This window comes from Macrobrachium nipponense, chromosome 47 (genome assembly GCF_015104395.2).
Source record: "Macrobrachium nipponense isolate FS-2020 chromosome 47, ASM1510439v2, whole genome shotgun sequence".
Classification (NCBI taxonomy): Eukaryota; Metazoa; Arthropoda; class Malacostraca; order Decapoda; family Palaemonidae; genus Macrobrachium; species Macrobrachium nipponense.
The window spans coordinates 8,905,164-8,924,931 of record NC_087222.1 but is presented as its reverse complement, the minus strand read 5'-3'; the positions used below and the strand labels follow the sequence as shown (position 1 = coordinate 8,924,931).

The following is a 19,768-nucleotide window of genomic DNA, read 5'->3' as shown; positions in this document are numbered from 1 at the left end:
TTAATTCATTATTCTGTTACCAGTTCGTCGATGTTAACCGAGACTGGCAGATTCGAAGAGCAGTATAAGCAGCGAGCCATTTCCCACTCTAAAAATATAGTACCTGTCGATGGCATTCTTAAAATTCATCATCATCATCCAGGTGCCATATCCCACGAGGACGTCAACAATTATGGCTCGCCATTCTTCTCTATTTCCAGCTCTCTGCAGCAACTGAGCTGCAGACATTCTTCCTCCAGTCATTCTCACCAATCCATCCATATATTTTTGTCTAGGTCGTCCTCTCGGTCTCCTTCCATTGATCTTACCTGGAGAGAGATGCTCTAGTTCTTGTCTTCTCACTATGTGACTCTCAAACTGCATTGTCTACCTCTCACTGAGGCTAGAAACTGTCTTTCAACACCTACTCTCTCTAATACTTCCTCATTAGTTTCCCTTTCGGTCCATGATATTTTTAACATCCTCCAAAACCACATTTCTGCAGCCTGTAACCTCTCCTCGTCTGCCTTCCTCAAAGTCCAAACAAAGCACTTCACAAACCTCCTCCTTAGATTCATAGATATTTTCGAGTTGGTGACTAATTTCTTGATCTTACCAAATGCATCTTTTGCCATGGATATTCTCTTCTTGATCTCTTTTTCGCATTTTCCATCACTTGTGACAGTGCATCCTAAATAATTAAAACTATCGGTCTGTTTAACTGTTTCAGCATCAATTCTTATATGTATTCTTGGGGGTATTTCATCCTTGGTGCTAAACATACCTCCTGCTGTTTTCTTGATATTTATTGACAGACCTTTTTCTCTGCTTGATTGGTGTAAACTACTGATTAAAGCTTGAAGTTTATCATGGGAGTCTGCAACAAGTGCTGTATCATCAGCATATCTGATATTATTAATATTGACTCCTCCAACCTTAATTTATTCCATATCCCTGAGATCTCTTGTTATCATTTCACTACACAATTTGAAGAGATCAGTGATAACACACAGCCCTGTCTTACACCTCTCTTGATGCATCAAGAGAAGTTTCAGATAGAATAGATTATTCTTCATATGATCTCTTGAGTGGAAGGAAGGAAGGAAGGAAGGAGGGAAGAGTCCCCCTTTTCAGATCTTAACACAAAACTTACTGTGTAACTTGGTGCTATCAGGATTGTTCTATATACTTGGTTGTCTACGCTTTGTAGTTCAATAATTTCTTTCTTGTCTTAACACTCCATGACTTCCATGACATGTATGTAGGATGGTATCACTAATCCTTTTCTAATACAGTTGTCATATCTTTACCCTGCTGCATATAGCTAAAGCTTTTATTGCTGACTGCATTAGACATATTTGCATTTTTCTGATTTGCTTTAATTTGGGCAAAATTTATCTGAAGCTTTTTGTGTCCGTCATATTGTTGATCGTTACACCCAGATATTTACTTTGCTTACGATTCTTATTCCTTCTAATATGTTGCATATTTTTCTTCATCATCATTTTAATATGCCAATCATATATTAATATATGATCATTGTCTTCTTTGTGTGGTAAAGCCTGATTGCAGTCCATGCATTTTTTAAAATCCCTAATATGCTTTTCTATTTTGGTCTTTAGGAACCCCATGAAAATTTTATGATACATTCCATCGGGCCCTGGTGCTTTATTTGATTTAATTTCTCAAGTTGATTTTTTACAGTTGATTTTTTTACATCTTCGTCAGTTATATTGACTTCTACCATGGGTTTCATTTCTGTCTATGCACTTTATACATATGTTCTCTTAATGATACAGTCAAACCTCGGTTTTCGTACGCCTCTCTTTTCATACATCAAGCACCTAAACAAAGCATCCCGTCTTCTCTCGGGACCCATTCTGGCTTTGTTTCTCGCTGAACAAACCAAACCATTTCTTGGCACTCACATTCCACATTTCCACACGTGTGTTGTGTTTTGTACTTACTTTGCCGTAAAAACTAACTGTGCAGTATCTATCATGGGGCCAAAGAAAGCTGCAAGTGCCACTCCTTCAGTAAAATGTACCAGGAATATGATTGAATTTAAGAAAGAACTTGCAGCAAAGTATGAAAGTGGTATACATGTAGCTGATCTCACTAAGATGTACGGCAAGTCAGTGTCGATGAGGAGGAAGAGAGAGGGGATACTGTGCCTACTTCAGTGATTCAAGAAATGTTTGCTAAGTGGAGTGATATTTTAATTACAATCCGTGTCTCTAACATGTTTAATGACCATGTTTTGTACCATTTCAGGCAAATTTTAAAGAGATGCAAAACAAATGTCTCTGGATAGTTTTGTTATTCGGCAGGGGACCAGTGACTCTCAAGCTGGTCCTAGTGTCAGTAAAAAACGAAGTGGGGAAGTAACCTCAGACAGTGCCACTAAAAACGTAGAGAAGTAACCACGGACGGTTCATGATACCTGAATGAAGTCCTTCTGGAGGGAGATTCCCCTTTCCAAAACAATAACCTCTCCTTTCTGTCTTCCATATGCTAACAAGAGTCTTCCATAAAGGTAAGAGTGATGTTTAATGTTCATTATTCATTTCTAATTGTTTTCTGTAAATAAAACTGTTTATTCTCTGTAAATAGTATTTTTTTTAAAACATTTTGGGGGTCTGGAACACATTAATACTATTTACATTTTTCCTCATGGGAATTATTGCTTCAGTTTCTGTATGATTCGGATATTTTTGGAGGTTCCAGAATGGAATATGTATGATAACCGAGATACCACTGTCTAATAATAATTATAATAATAATAAGGGAGGAGGCCTTCTCTGAGGGCTGAAGCATTGAATATTATAGCTGATTCAACAGCATTTAATTTATGTAGAATCTCCTCAATTCTTCTTCTTATCTTTTTCTCATCAGCACGTAGCTGGCATATCAGGTTTCCTAAGGACATATAAAGATTTCAGTTGTCTTAGGTTCATTTCCTCTAACATGTCGACAGCACACAGGCAGTCATCTAAGAGAGGATACAAGTGAGTGAACTAAAATATTGTGGTTTGTTTTACAGGCATCCATAAGCAGCAGGACGTGTACAATCGGTGGGTGGGTCGCTAAGCAAGGATTTTAATTGGTCGTAAGTTGGTGACAAAATCTTTCCCTGAGGCGTTGAGATCACCTAGGTCCGTCCGGGGATGTTGGCGGGGTTGGGTGGTGGTTAGGGGTACCCAGCACGTGGGTGGCAGGTATTATAAGCCATCCAGGTGACTTGTCATCCACTTCCGGTGCTCTCTCTCTCTCTCTCTGCTTCTTCCTCTCTTTTTCTCTCACTCTCACAGTCTCTTTCTCTCTTTCAATCTCTCCTCCTCCCTCTCTCATGACGGTGTATGGTGTCGGTTGGTTTCTTGTATTAAGGGTTCTGTTTGCCAATTTTCTACATGAGTGTCGTCAAAGAAAAGGTTTTCAATAAAATCCCCTGCCCTCCTCAACTACCCATCATTACATAGAAGACACCTTCATAAGAGTCGACAAAGAAGAGGATCTTGAAACTTTAAGAAAGACTTTTGAAGAATGTTCTGTCCTCCATTTCACGTGCAAACAAATGCAGCATTGATGGTGCCCTACCCTTCTTGGATGTTTGGTTACATTAGACTTCTACGGGTTATACCTTCATGGTTTATTAAAAAAAAAAAAAAAAAAAAAAAAACAGCCACGAAACCGGGTCTATACTTTCATGGGTCCAGTGAATGTCCAGACAGATAGACATAAGAAATCTGTAGTAGATGCCTTCATCCGTCATACCATCACACTGGGAAAGCAAAACAAAAACTAACAACAACCAAAGTGGATCTATAAAAATATTTTATAAAAACTATATGCACCACAAATATTTAGAAGATGAAAAGGCTATTCAGGAAAATAATGAGGACAATGTCTCCACCACTGCAAAGGGGATAAAATTAACCTCATAATTTACCATCAAAATATGAAAAACCAGCCAGCTGCTTCTTAAAAACAACCTGGCAGAGTGGTGAAGGATGCCACCATCCTATGTCAGGATGACCACCACCAGACTCTCTAAGCGTCTTTCCTGCCACCTTCAAGAAGGGGCCATTTTAAATCATTACAGAGGAAATCATAACAGAAGACCAGAAGAACTGAGCTCATAACGTAGAAATTATCGACCAAGCACTGTACTGAAGACGTCTATGGTTTCTCGAGGCACCTCATATATTAGAAAAAACCGAGTATACACACAGTAAAAGAAACAGAATTTCTCCCTGCCATCATATGAAAAAATACAAGAAACCAACCGACATCATAAACCTTCACGAGAGAGAGAGAGAGGAGAGAGAGAGGAAGAGAGAGGGAGAGAGAGAGAGCACCAGGATGTGGGGATGACATGTCACCTGGACAGCTTATAATACCTACCACCCACATGCTGGGTATCCTATAAAAAAAAAAAAAAAAAAAACCACCAGCCCTGCCTGCTATAAATGCCTGTAAACCACATATCTTAATTCACTTACTTTCATACTCTCTTAGATGACTGCCTGTGCGCTGATATACCAGCTACATGCTGATGAGAAAAAGATAACATGAAGAACCGAGAAGATTCTATATAATTTAAATGCTGTTGAAACAGCTATAATATTCAATAATAACACCAAGACTGCAATGAAATTTTCTATGCTTTTAGAGGGACAAAATTAGTCTTGGTTGTTTTATGTGGGGAGGCAATCGTAAGCTACTGAATCTAGGGCTGCCAAAAATCAAACATTACACGAGAACATACGGCATAGTCTATCTGTAAGTCCCAAGTTCAAGCCTCGCTCAGGCCACTGAAGTAAATCTTTATTAGTATCAGGTATTAACGTAATTGTCATTAATTTTATTTTAGTCTCAGCCTTGTGATTTTCTTTTAATTGTTGATTTATTTAAGGTTAAGTTTGGTTTTTCTTGTGACAAGGCTGTGTTGCTAAAGACGTTTAGTGGCCTACTCCCGGCATTGGGAATGTGTAACAAGTTCACTCCTAACTCCCTCTATTGTTTCTTTTTGGTGTTGGTGAGAGCTGCCATGGACTCTGGAGTGTTGACTGGCAGTTTCATCTCCTGATTTTACTGTGTTCGTCCTTGGAGACAAAAGTTTTCTTCGGAGGATAAGGTTCCTCCTCTAGTCAGTACGGGCCTGACTTGCATGCCTCCCACACATTTAAGCCGCTTATTGGATCTGGATTACCTTTTGTGCTGTGGGCTCAGTTCCTGTGTCCACCACGGCGTTTCTGAGCCTACCCTAGGCTAGTGTTTGTGTAAGGAGTGGACTTCTTGCGGGCTCAGGACGACACAGAGGAATTATTCCCGCCGAGTGGACGCAGGAAGGGCGCCTCTGCATCCTCCAGGACGTCGTCTTCTTTCGCCAGTGCGGCAGTTGCGGGGGACATTTTGTTGGCCCGGGAGGAACGGAATGTAGGGAGTCTGTGAACAGGTAATATCCGTTTGGTATTTATTTCAGGGAGGCACTATTAGTATTATACCCCTGTTGCTACCTGTGCTCCAGAACTCCCTCCGATAGCGGTGACCTGATGTGTGACACCGTACCTGGTGGCTTGCTGTGAGACAGTGTCAGAGTTCCCCCAGTGCTATGACCCTCAGCCTAGCACCTTTGGACGCCAACAAGTGTGGATGTAACCCTTTGTTCCCTCTATAAACTGTGAGGAGCTATTCTGTAGCTAAAATATTTTTGAAGTTGTCTCATATAGATAACATTTTATTTGCCCCTATCCTAGGGTGTTAATGTTAAGTTTAGCTTTATAATATTAGGTAGGAATTTAAGTGTTTTCTTTCTATATGTCTACTCTTCCTTCCTAACCTTATTTAGTTATAGGTAGGTTATTTGGGCCCTTTATTTACTCATTGTGTTATTTTTCTACTATCTTAGGGATATAGTTTTAGAGGTTAGGTAATCCTACTGGATTTAATTTAAGGACTGCATATTAGTCTTGTAGTCACAAGGCTGACTATTGTTAATTTTCTATTGCTTTGGTGTAATAAATATTGTTAAGTTTTCTCTCGTGTTTTGCAGTCTCCATTGACCTTTATTTATTGGACACTGTATTACTGCCCTCTCTTTCCTGGTGCTTTAAGAACTTGTACCACGGCCCCACAAGGGTCGTAATATTAGTAATCATTTAATATTTGATGTTTTTTATGTGACTATAGGTTTCCCTTAAACTGGCAAGTCACCAACGGCATATTTCGGTCACCTACATCCCATATCAGACTGCCTTCAATGGAGTAACATGTTCCACCTATTTTTCAAGTCTGGTGCTGCACTAATGAAGCTCAGAAAATGCACTAATAGTACTCCTATACAAATTTTAAGAACATCTTTTAGTAACAACATGAGCTATATTAGGTGTAAAATGACAGCTATTTAAAGCAAATTGTGTTTTCCTAACTATACAAAACCCGAGATCCTTTACATTAACAATTACTTTTGGCAAAACTGGAGAACGGCCGCTAGACTTTTAAACAAGGTTGTTGGTGGGGGTCCTGCCTGCCTGAACGTAAACATTGCAATTTATTTTTTGCCTAGATATCAGATTGAGGGGGGGCAGGAGGTGGACATGAGATGTAAATGACCTCAGGTTTGTATAGTTAGGAAAAATACAATTTACTTAGAAAAAATTGTCATTTGTTCCTAAACAATATACAAACACTTGGTCCTTTACATTATGAGGACTCATATTTGGAGGGAGGAATTTGAATGAGTCTCTAGAACACCTGGATTTTCTTCCTGGTCAAGAGAGCAAGGAATAGTATCATGCCTCTGATTAATTCATCGGAGTAGTACAAAGACTGTGTGTTCAGTCGTCAGACTTCTGGGCTTTTTTGAATGAGGGAGAAAACGTAACCCCATTCAAAAGCAAGCTGGGATGAATCTGAGAGTTAAAGACAGTAAGGCAAATATAAGGGGCGGTTGCTTCTATACTCTATAAAGATAAACAGAATGGTTGCTCCAGTTCCAGAATGTGACGGCCGGATCCACTCTCTGCCCAAAGGAGGAGAAGACGGATGAAGGGGCAGAGGAGAGAAGCCAGTCACTCCCTCATTCATTCTCCCGTCTCCACAATTGCACATCTAAGAAGATTAGGCACCTTGTTTCTGATAAAGGAGCCAGGTAAGCTACACAGTTTGTTGAGCAGCCACCACAGGTCCAAAGGAGAAGTTAGCACAGTCATTTCTTTTAGAGGTTAAAGAAACAGCCAGACTTTTTAAACTGATTCACTTTATCAAAGAAAATAATCCTGCAAAGTGAATAGTATCGTCACCTATACAGTTCGCCAAAGGGCAGCTGTTATGTGAATGAAGTTGGTGCATTGGGACCACAAGGAAAGAAGTACTTCAATTGGGAAGAGGTGCACTGAGACCAGATACTCGGTGCACTCAGACCACATCATGGTGCATTCATTCACTTTTGGCAGTGTACAATATTATTCTGATATTATTTAAGTTTTAATGGGGTCAAATGAAATATTTTATTTATGTATAAACAATTTTTATTATTTATCAATATTTTCAAAGTTTATACAATGAAATCAAATAAAAAAAGAGGTTTAATCTAATCAGAATAACACATCACTTTATTCATTTACATGACAAGTCTAGTCTTCTCAACACTTCAGACTGGTTAACCTAAAACTAAATACTACACAGTCCACTGTATTTAGTGAGCTGATACAAAGCATTAGGATTTACTTACAAAAGCTGTAGCACATTCTTTCTAGAAGATTAAAACCAAGAAAATATTAAAAATAATCAAATAAAACTGCACCTAAATTTCATTGAAGTTTAATGAAGATATCAATCCTTTCTATTTCCACTAAGAATAACATTTCATGGAAATATTCAAGCTTACAACTACATATACAAGTGCATATATGCACAATGCTGAATAACAAAAGGAAGAAAACCATGTCAGCCAAAGACAATACTAATTCTTTATTTGGAAATCATTGAAAAAATACACAGGACCAAGAAAAGTGGAGAATGCAAGGAAAATTTCTTAACCTAGCACTGTACAGTGTTCATTGAGAACAATTGTAAGAGAAAAACTAAAAGTAATTTATTTTACCTTTGCATGAACGTTACAAAACCATTTTGCATTAAATTCACTCTGGCCAAAATACTTTGGCTCTGCCTTGACTTCTAATAAAGACTCTGCAAATGAAGAGTTATCTGCATTTTCAGTGAGACCCTCCTCCAGATTCTGCTTCTCTTCTTTGAGTAACAGCAATGATGATGGTTCAAGAATGGATCATAAAAATTTAAATGAGGTTTTTCTTTTTATCGTCCCTTAGGTTGCTGTTGCCTTTCTTTCCATAGATTTTGCCAGACAAGTTCACAATTATTATCTCAACATCAAGTGCAACTTAATTTGGGGTGCAAAACATTAACGATTCTGTCAGTGCAACTGAACATCCTCGCTTATGAGTGACTTTGCTTGTGCATTTTGATACAAGAAAAACAGTCTGGCATTCAGAACCAATGACTGTGATTTGCAGAATACAAGACAAAAGTACAACATGCAGTGTAAAAGAACAATATCTATCCTCCATGAGTGCTCACATATGTTATGAATCTACAAAAGAAAAAATTTTTCTACATCGTGTGGAAGAATGACATCTTTCTTCTGAGTTAACAAATTCATTCTAAGATGAACCTAATGTCTTCTTTCTAGCATGAGGTTTCACACACCTTTTGAGACACCTTCATTCAAAACAGACGCAGGAGTCATGTTAAATGAAATCATTTAATAAAAACTACTAGGGCAGAGATCAAGTAAACAGTTTCTGTCTAGTGTGAATTCTCGTGTCTTTTGAGAGGACTTGGTTGAGAAAAACTTCTTTGACATATAGAGCAACTATATGGTTTCTCTGGCTTATGTTATTCTAATTTTCAATTTATATCAGGGGTGCAATAGGCCCCAGCCTGGGGTCTATATTTGCACCTTTATATTCCACTAGCCTTATATCCAAGGACTCGTTTTAAGGTGTTTACCATTGCTTTGAGGGCAGCAATCTGCACATCATTTATACTGGGCAACTTTGTATACCCTGAAAATATTTTCTCAGATTTTTCTTTATAAGTCCTGTTGCTCCTACCACCAAAGGTATTTTTTTCTATTTCCTTCAGTTCCCATGTGCTTTTCAGGTCATTCTTCTGGTCTTGGTATTTTGTTATTTATGCCTTTCAGCTCTATTGAGGCCAAAGTCACTGGGTACTGTCACATCTATAATCTTTGCTGTTTATTCCTCCTTGTTCCAGAGCACAATATCAGGTCTCATTGCACCCCCTTCTGTATATCTTCCTGTTGGCATTTCCTTGTCATAAAAGATGGTAAAGCCCTATTGGAGGTGATTGGATCTGGTTCATGCTCCCACACTTTTCCTTTCACTTCAATTCTGTATTCTTTACATATTTTCTAATATATATTTACAGATCTTCTTGTCGTGGGCTTGTGTAGTGACCATCTGCAAGCAGGGTCTTGCAGGCTGATATCAGATGACTAATACTCTCAACCACTGCATGACAAAACATACACTGGTCAATTGCTGATATGCCTAGTATTTTCTTGAAGCCGTTTGTCAGGAGGCCTTGGTCTTGGGTTCCTATTATCGTTTCTCCATCATAACCTAGATCTCCATTTCCTATCCATCTAGGGGACTCTTCTTTGTCAATGAAACTTTTCCAATTCTTCTTGAACTCTTCCTGTCCTTCCATGGTCTATCTACCTTTCCATTTTAAGTCTCTCCTCTCAGTCACTGTATTTCTGCTTAGTTTTCGTGGCTATTGTTGCAGTTGGTCTGTTTGGTATCCTCTGTCTTTTATCAGATCTGCAAAGTTCTAAGCTTTTTTTGTTATTGATGTTAGTTGGCTCAGGGCTTCATTATGGTGTTGGGCAACCTTTTTGATGTTTTTGTCCTCGGAGCTTTTCAAGTACTGTCCTTCTATACTTAAGTATTGGTGCCCCTCTGTAGGCCTGGTTGATCTCAGCTCCCGGGCCTAAATCCACCTTCTCTTGGTGAGGGAGATAGTATTCCTGTCCATGCAATAATATATGTGACTTTATGTAGGGTGAGAATCTTCCTGGTTTTAATATCCATCCTATCTAACTCACCTTATGGCCAGTCTACAATGCCAAACCATATGTCACCAATGGTTTATGGCAGTGATCCTGTTCTTTGGTGTTAATTCTTTAAGTGGCTGATTTATTCTTTCTTTATCTTTTCCCTCACTTTCTTGTGTTCTATACAAGTGTTTTCTTCTATTCCCAAGTACTTATATGCAGACTCCTATGCCAGGTCTTCAACTAACAGGCCTTCCTCTACCTTTATGCCTTCTGATGTTACTCTCTTCCTTTTCTTTATTGTACTCTTGGCACACTTGTCCAAACCAAATTCCATGCAGGTGTCATTTGAGAATTGGTGGACTGTCCTAACTTGTTCTTCCAATTTTTCTTCTGAGTCTGCAAACAACTTCAGGTCATTCATGAAGAGCAGGTGGGTGATTCACTCTTTTATTCTCTTTTGTGCTTCTGCTTTTGCTTAAGTCATAGCCAGTGTTAATGTTGTTCATGATTTTCCTAAGCGGATCTATGGTCAAGCAGAATAGAAGTCAAGCTGTCACCCTGAAATATTCCTCTTTAGATTTTTATGTCTGGAATTACTATCTGGCCCTCAGAGTGTTTTAGACAGAGAGTGGTCTTCCACTTACTCATCTGTGCTGCCAAGAAAGATCTTATTTCCTCATTGATGTTGCCTAATTCTATACATTGGAATTTCCAGGTGCATGGCACGGTGTCAAATGCCTTCTTATAATCTATTAAAGCCATATCAAGATTCCTTTGTCTTTTCTTACAATCTTCTAATATTGTTTTGTTAATTAGCAGTTGATCTTTAGTGCCTAATTTGTTTCTTGTGCATCCCTTTTGTTCTATATCCATATATTTGCCCTGATCTAGGTGTTCACAGATATTGTCTGCTATGACTCCTGTGAGCCATTTGTAGGTTGTTGGAAGGCAGCAGATGGGCCTATATGTATTGGGGAGCTCAGTCTCGGAGCTTTTAGGGAGAAGGTTGGTATTTCTTGTTGTGAGCCACTCTGGTGATTCTTCTTCTCCTCTTACTATTCTTGAAAAGGCTTGCACATAAATGTGGTGTAGTGCTGCGATCTGCTGTTATCTTGAAATTAGTATATTCTTTTATTTTCTTTGTTACTTTTCAATGGTGAACCTTATTTGCTATTTCTAGCTGTTCTGACTAATAGGGTCAATCCATGAATTCTCTTGGTGTTGTCTAGGGTCTTCAAACAGTGGCTTCCAAAATCTCTCTAGGTCTTCCTTGCTCAGTTGTGTTCATACCTCCACTGTTTCTTTCATCATCTTCCTATACAATCATTGGATTTTCACCAAACTGCCTATTTATCTGTTCTACTTTTATCTTCTGTTGTTTGTTTCCTACTTGTGAAGCTAGGGCCTTTATATTGGCTTGGCGTTCTGCCAGTTTTCCACTCGTTTGTTCATCCCCTATTCTGTATTTTTTCTTTATTTTCCTTTTTTTCTTGAGCAGATTTTGTGAGTGATTTTGATCTGTCATATAGTTGGTCATTTGAGAGATCTCTGCCCTTAAATGGTTTATTTTATCATGCTGTTTCTTCTTCCTCTCCAGCATGCAACCTCATATGACGTGTAAGACTTAGTTTGTGGGAAAATGCTTGCCCACATTCCTTGCACATGAATGGCTTCTCTCCGGTATGGATTCTCATGTGACTTGTAAGAATATCTTTCCTCGGAAATGCTTTCCCACATTCATTACACATAAATGACTTCTCTCCTGTATGCAATCTCAAATGAATTTTAAGACTTGATTTCTGGGAAAATGCTTTCCCACATTCCTTACACATAAATGGCTTCTCTCTGGTATGGATTCTCATATGACTTGTAAGAATATCTTTCCTCGGAAATGCTTTCCCACATTCCTTACACATAAATGGCTTCTCTCCTGTATGGATTCTCATATGACTTGTAAGATGTGGTTTCTGGGAAAATGCTTTCCCACATTCCTTGCACATAAATGGCTTCTCTCCTGTATGGATTCTCCTATGACTTGTAAGGTGTGGTTTCTGGGAAAATGCTTTCCCACATTCCTTGCACATAAATGGCTTCTCTTCAGTATGGATTTTCATATGAGCTTTAAGAGCTGATATCTGGGAAAATGTTTTCCCACATCTCTTGCACATGAATGGCTTCTCTCCGGTATGGCTTCTCATATGAACTGTAAGAGATGCTTTGTGGGAAAATGTTTTCCCACATCTCTTGCACATGAATGGCTTATCTGCGGTATGGATTTTCATATGACTCGTAAGAGATGGTTTGTGGTAAAATGCTTTCCCACATTCCTTGCACGTGAATGGCTTCTCTCCGGTATGGATTCTCATATGACTTGTAAGATATGGTTTGTGGGAAAATGCTTTCCCACATTCCTTGCACATGAATGGCTTCTCTCCATTATGCAATCTCATATGACTTGTAAGATGTGGTTTGTGGGCAAATCCTTTCCCACATTCCTTGCAAATGAATGGCTTCTCTCCGGTATGGATTCTCATATGAACTATAAGATTATGTTTCGATGAAAATGCTTTCCCACAGTCATTACATATAAATTTCTCTCTGGTAGGATTTGTCATATCACTTGTAAGATTTGTTTTCTTGTAAAATGCTTTCTCACAGTCAGTTGATCTGAAAGGCTTCTCTCCATTGTGACTATTCCTTCTTTCTTGTTTTACTTCCTTTTTGCAAGTTTGCGGATGTTTATCATTCACTGTTGAATTAATTTCATATGAATATTCATCATCTTCATTAGACTCACAGAATTCCTCTGGTTCTATTTTGATGTCCATCAATGGATCCAGAGACAAATAGTCTTCATCACTGGTTCCACTAAAGGCAGCCAAGTTGCTGTTTTCTTTATTTATGGAAGGTAGTGATAATGCACCTTCAGTTTCCCTTTTCAAAGGAAATTCTAAAGAATGTTTTGGATTCATTTTAGCCTTATGCCCTGTCCTGATCTGTAATGACAATATGTTCAATTCACAACTCTTAACACAAAATTGTTTACAAATAATTACTGAATAAATCTGTTAAAAATTAAGTACAATATCTTGAAGGACTACAACTAGATTTCACTGTTGATGTATGAATCTAATTTTCAAAACAAATTTTACTACTTTAAATTTGTTAAATATGCGTACAATAATTCACTGTTGTCTCATACACTTAAGAGTTGCTATTTATAATGTTCCATGTAGTACCATTAATCAACATGCATTTCCCAAAATCCTGATGCTAATCAAAACTGACGAAGGAAGGAAGGTTCTTCTGAGGGAGAATCTGAAATCAAAGAATGCAACACAGAGTTAGGAAACATAATGGCAGAACTGAAGCAGCAAAATAATCAATCAAATTCAAGTCAGGTTCCCATAAAAGTCCCAGGCCGATTAACAAAGCGTGCATTTGATAGTTCTATCCAAACATGAATACAATCCTACCAAACATTGTCCAGACACAGCATCAAAACATTCCTGAGGCAACAATACAACAATAGATTAACAGTTAATACTGATGCCCACCACCTCTCATCTGTAAACCTTCTTAGCTTGACATTACAATACAAATTACTTATGAACATATCTTATTAACAAATCAAAAGCCAAGAATAGAAAATGCAAGAGACCAGCATAAGAGTTTTGTGGGGTAACAGCAGGAAGGGTACAGTACACAGCAAATGCTTAATTATATGTGATCCAGCTATACATAACACCATATTATCCACAGATGCGGTAGATAATAATAAGAAAAAATAGTAAGGGTGAATTGAGTAGTAATTTGAAGAGAGATGAAAGTTTTCAAATTAGTTTCACTGATTGTTATTGTGGATACAATACATGAGTAGCTATCATGACCAGTCACACTGATGAAGGTCTTGGAAGGTATATGCTGCTACATTTCTTCAAATATGACTTTTTTTTCAGAGCTTTACAAACCAGAGCTTTTTATGGAGGAGTATCTTTCAGTGCATGTTGGAAATGGGTTAACTGGTGGTTAAGAAGATTGAGTAAGGTAATGAACAAAGAGGGGTAGCTGCAATGGGAGATATGATATAAGGTTTATGTTTGCATAACTATGAAAATTTCATATTACAGCATTTCCTCAATTAGTGTATTCGCTTGCGACTTGGCAATATATTCATATTTAGCTTCCAGCCCCTACCAAATCTCATGAATGTACATACATACAAAATAAAAGTGAATACAGTAAAAGCCTTTGGTTGACAATGCAGCAAAGGTGGAATGACTAAAATTTTTAAAGTAATTTGTATTTTTCCTAATATACTTTAAATAAAGGGGTTAACTATTAACATCCTTATACTTCACTTTAACCTTTTGGCTCAGGTAACAGAAAGAGGGGTGGCTTGAGGTGGGCAATTTATGGAAAGATCTGCAGGTTTGCATGTTAAGAATAATACTAATTACTTAAAATATGTGTAATTTGTTCCTAAACAAATATAATCCTTCCTTCTTTACATATGAAGACTTACTTGTTGGTGGAAGGATTCTGAGTAAATCTCTAAACTGACTGGTACCTCAATTCACCTGGGTTTTTTTTTTTTTTTTTTTTTTAGGTCTCCTTCATGGTCATGTAGAGCAGAGGAAGGAGTCCTGTGCCTCTGACCTGTTGAGCTTATGTGATGTTCAACTACAAGTCTTCTGGACCTTGTCAATTAATGGGCATGTATAGCATCATTTATTCAAAAAGGGTTTTAATGAACCCCTCGTATCAGAGACAATAAAAGAATAATAAAACCACTGGGTTTTATTTAATTATCAACTCCTCTCTCCCTTGCTAGAGAGAGGGGATGGACATGCATATATTAACCTACAGACTTCTAGATTATAGACAGGGTACACTACTCAGTTATGTGGCTCACTTGCATCACACGCCAACCTTCCTTCTGCCGTACAGGTGAAGAGGGGTATAAAAAGATAAAGGGAAAAGAAGGAGGCCAGTCACTCATTCACACTCTCTCTTTGTAAATGAATAACTTAGGCGAGATGCTATCTGTCTCTCTAGGGAAGCCAGGTGAGTTACACAACTTGTTGACCAGCCACCTGAGGACCCAAGTAAAAAAGTGTCCATGGACCCATGGGCAACATCCCGAAGGTAGAAGAATGTGAATGTAGTTTTTCATGAACACACTCCCACCCTTAGTAATTGTGGAACCAACAGGTTCTTCCAGAATGCAAGGGACCGACCAATGCCCCTAGCCTTGTAAGCTCTTACTCAGAAGTACTCCAACTCCCTCGTCAGAAGTAGAGTATGCTCTCTTGATTTTCTCACTAAGCCAGGAGATAATCTTGTTCTTGGACACCTCTTCCTTGGTCGAGCCAGCACTAATGAAGAGTCGTCGACACTCAGGATGGAGATGTCGAAACCTCTTTAGATAGCACCGCAACACTCGAACTGGACACTAGTACATTGTCTTGATCACTACCAGCAAAGTCCTCTGGGAAGGGGATCAAAAAGAACTTGAATCTGGGATCAGGAACCGACAAATTCTGAGTCTTTGTTACGAATTCTGGGACAAACTAGAGCAGATCCTCATCCCTTCAAGTATTTAACATTGAAGGAAAGTCCATGAAGTTCACCAACTCTTCTTGCCAATGCCAGGGTAGGCAAGAACACAGTCTTGAAGGTACAACTCTTGTAAAAGCTAGGGTGCACAAGTCAAGCTGAAACCTTTCAAGCAAAGGATTAGTCCAAGGGCAGCTCTGTAGCCCCTGATAGCTGACACAGAGAGAAACTTCTCTCAGAGAAGAAAGACAAGAAAGTCTGCAACATGCTTAAGAGGAGATCCGACCAGAGAGATACCCCATCAACGACACCAATCACAGAAGACGACCCATTTCCTCTGGTACACAGCCGCTGAAGATTTACAAAGGTATCCAGACGTCTTGGTCGCTGTGATGAGAAAATACCTCTCGCTCGCAAGAGATGCTGGACAGTATTCAGCCATGAAGTGACAGTTCTCACACAGCCTGGTGATATCTCTCTATGAGCAGCTGGCACAGCAGGTTGTGCCAAGGGGGAATCTCTCTTGGTACCTAGGAAAGTACAGCTATCAGGTATGGATACCACTTGGCAAGTGGTCACTTGGGAGGGAACAGGGTCATATGAGATTTGGGGTGATCATGACCCTGCTGATCACCCAATGAATCAGACAAAATGGAAGAAAAGCATAGGCCATGAAGATTGTCCCATGCCTGTTGGGAAGTGTCTTCTATTGCTGTCCATGGGTCTGGCACAACAGAACAGAATGTCAGGAGCTTTCTGTTGTGCAAGGTTGCAAAGAGGTCTATAGCTAGTAAGCCCAAAATATTGAACAATCTTTCTGTAATGTCTTGGGTGTAGGGAACCTATCTCCTGACCCTGGTGACTGAGCTTGTCTGCCACTATGTTCCGGTTCCCTGATCGTGCTACTGCCCACTCATGAACCTGCATCGCCAACATGTGGAGCTGAAGAGAAGCCAATTCCGCTGCTTGTTGACCTATGCCCATACTGTACAGTTGTACAGTAATACCCCGAACTTAAAAAAACGAGGTTGGGCTATAGACCACATCGCACAAGAGGATTTTCCCGTAAGCTCAGTACAGTTTCTAAAAATACTCATAAATGCTTACTTCTAAGAGTTTAAACCCTAAATATGACCCTAATCATGCTCCATAAGTATTAAGCTAACTTTTGAATAAAATTAATTTCATATAAAAAATAGCTTAATACATTACCCTTGAAAAAAAAAGTAAATGGTTGGTAAATTTTGCGCTATTGTGAATTCACACAACTTGAATAGTGAAGGTTGAGGTATTACTGCATTGTTGATATAAATCACCATGGAGTGGCCCCCATCACAGGATCCTGAACCTCTTGTAGAGCCAAAAATGCCACCCAGAGATCCAGATGTGGAGCTGTATAAAGTCCTGGTTCCACACACCTGAAACCAGCAACTCTTCCAGGTGTGTGTTATCCCTCAGTCGATGTATCGACAAACAGAATCATCTCGGGATTGGAACCACCAGGATAAGTCCTTCCTTGCTTCCTCTGAGAAAGGCAGCTGGAAGAATGGGGACTCCCTTACAGAGACCAAAACTCCTTCATTCTCCATTGAACAGAACGAAGGTGAAGCTACTCATGAGGGGCCAACTTCTGCAAGGATGACAGGTGACCCAGAATGACTTGGCACTGCTGAGGTGGTTCTTCGTATTGAGACAGGAAGAACTGCATTGCCTCTCTGATCTTGCTGATATGCGAGTCTGAGGGGCAGACTCTTGCTGCTGCCATATCTATCAGCATGGCTAGATACCAGATACTTTACTCTCTGCTTGGTCGTGAAATCATCCTTCTCAAAAATGACATTTCTGGCTCAGCTCGTGTCGCTGCGCGAAATATCCTTTAATCTATTATTTCTAGGGTAAATGTACTAACACATACCAGAGAATAAATAAAATAAAGAAAAAGGTCAGTATAACTGACTCGCTCACCCTCCAAGAGGGTGTCGGTATGAACACTAGGCGAGTGAGACCACTACCACGAGCCAAATACCAATAGAAATCTCCCACAACAAAAACCCTCCATGAGGAGAGCCGACCCACAGAGTGCAGCTCGTACTACTACTACTCCATCCCATGCTGCCGACTGCTGCGCCTCTGGTGGACATCCTTTCAAGTTAGCGCACACGAGTCGGTTGTGATATTTTTCTCTCTGTGTTTTTTGTGCCCTTTCGTTGGATTTATCTATAATGGAGCGTGCAGCTATTGCAGCAGCTAAGTTAAGTACTCAGTAATTATGTTAGTTGATTCTTTTCGGCCCTCAGTCAGTATTTGCCGTTTTTTAGGTATAAATACGTACTTGGGGTCGGAAGCATGGCAGCATGGTTCTGCCGCGTGGTGGGTTCGTTCTCGGTCTCCCATACCTAGAACATCCCCATATATATGTACGCTCTATTTTAATTATCCGTTTTACTTAGGGTACTGTCTACTCAGGTTTGCCATGCATGCATGTCTTTTACCTTATGTAGGCTTCTTCTTTCCAGACCCTAGTCCCGGCTCTTAGTATCGGCCTCTGACTAGCTTTGAGTGGTAGACTTTCCTTCGGGTTAGTCGTACACTCCTGGATTTTTTTTCTCCTACTTTATTGTTTTCTTTCTTTTATTTTATTTATTCCATGTATTTTGTTATGGTTAGGTTAGGTTAGGCGTCTGGGCTTAGCCCTCGGTCCCTGGCTCATCGAGCCTATGCTACCGCTCATCAGTTCGGTTGCTTCCTATAGCATCTCTCTGATCAGTCGGTTTTGGCCCAGTGGGTCTCCATGCTACCGCTTTTCAGTTCAGTTGCTTCCCGATAGCATCTCTCTGATCAGTTGGTTGGTCCTAGGCTTAGTTGTCTTATGTTAGTCTTACCGTCTCGTGGTCACTACGCGATCACGAGACAGCCAGAACGCCTGCCCAGTTGTCCCCTTCCCCCCTCCTCTCGCTCTTCCATTGAGTCGGGGGAGGGTGGGTCGGTCTGCCCACGCTCGCTCCACATACCCGAGCATGCCTCCCTCTCCCCCCCCTCAGGTGGAGGGACCAGAGAGACGGGACAGACCCAGACTGGACGCGATCTCTCCGGCTCATCGGTCCGGCCCGGTGGTAACGTGGTGGAGGGTACTGGCCTTTCCCCCCTTCCGTTGCTTCCTGGTCGCTCCGGTTCGCTCGAGCCTGTATGTCTCCTCGCTCTTCCCGACCTTACTTGGACTCCTTTCCTGATCGGAGTCCTAGCATCCAGCGGGAAGATGTTAGTCCATCCAGTAGAATGGACCGGAAACATACAGTAGGTCCCTACTAACCTTACCGTACCGCTGAGTTACTACACTCCGCCACGCACTGGACTCGTTCCGGTTCGTTTGAGTTTTAGGTTTAAGTGTTATTAGATTAACTATAAGTTTATCTTAAGTACCTTAAACCTTCCCCCCCCTTTTTACATGTCTTACCGGATATCTCCGGGATTATAGCCTATTCAGGCAATGCAGGGGGGGCTATGCCCAAAATTTTTTCCGAGCTCCGGCATGCAACGGAGTTCTTTCTGTCCTTTAGCCTGTAAGTGTTATTCTTTAAGATACTCATGTGTCTTCCCACTTACAGGCCACAACTGTGAGCATCCGGGATGCGCCGCCACACTTCAGGACCCATGTGGACACGAAGTTTGCCGGTCCCATGCTCCATGCGCGACTCTGCACGGGGACATCCAGGTCTGGTACCATGAGACGTGTACCATATGTTACGATCTGGTGAGCCAGCTGTTAGAAGGGGTGAGTATTCCATCTCCGGTAGCTGCTCCGCTTCTGTTTTAGTGCTTAAGTTTTCATCATCCACTTTAACTTAAGGCATCTAAGTTTAAGTTATATCTTAAGTTTAGTTTTAAGTGATTCTTAAATCTAATCTTCGCCCTCTCTTCCAGGCGGCGGCAGTGAAAGATACCGCGCTGGCAACCTGCGGGCCTGGGTCGGTGGTTTTGGGAAAAACGCCGCCAAGGGTATGCCCTACATCTTGGAGAAGCGGTTGGCGCTGTTAATCTTCCCCGGAGGCAAGGCGACAGGATACGTCGACCCAGTAGAGGCGGCCCCTACTATCGCCTTCATCCAACAACAGCTGGCTGCCTCAT

General features: G+C 40.3%; 1 protein-coding gene across 1 annotated transcript in view; it reads right to left on the bottom strand.

The window, feature by feature from the left end:
• Positions 1 to 10,073: 10,073 nt before the first annotated feature.
• The window catches only part of LOC135204517 (uncharacterized), a 624,442-nt gene continuing 614,747 nt past the window's right edge, over positions 10,074 to 19,768 (bottom strand). The window contains exon 11 of the mRNA XM_064234685.1: positions 10,074 to 13,149. Within this exon, the coding sequence (XP_064090755.1) occupies positions 11,656 to 13,149 (1,494 nt within the window). The 3' untranslated portion in view covers positions 10,074 to 11,655. The remainder of the gene's footprint in view (positions 13,150 to 19,768) is intronic.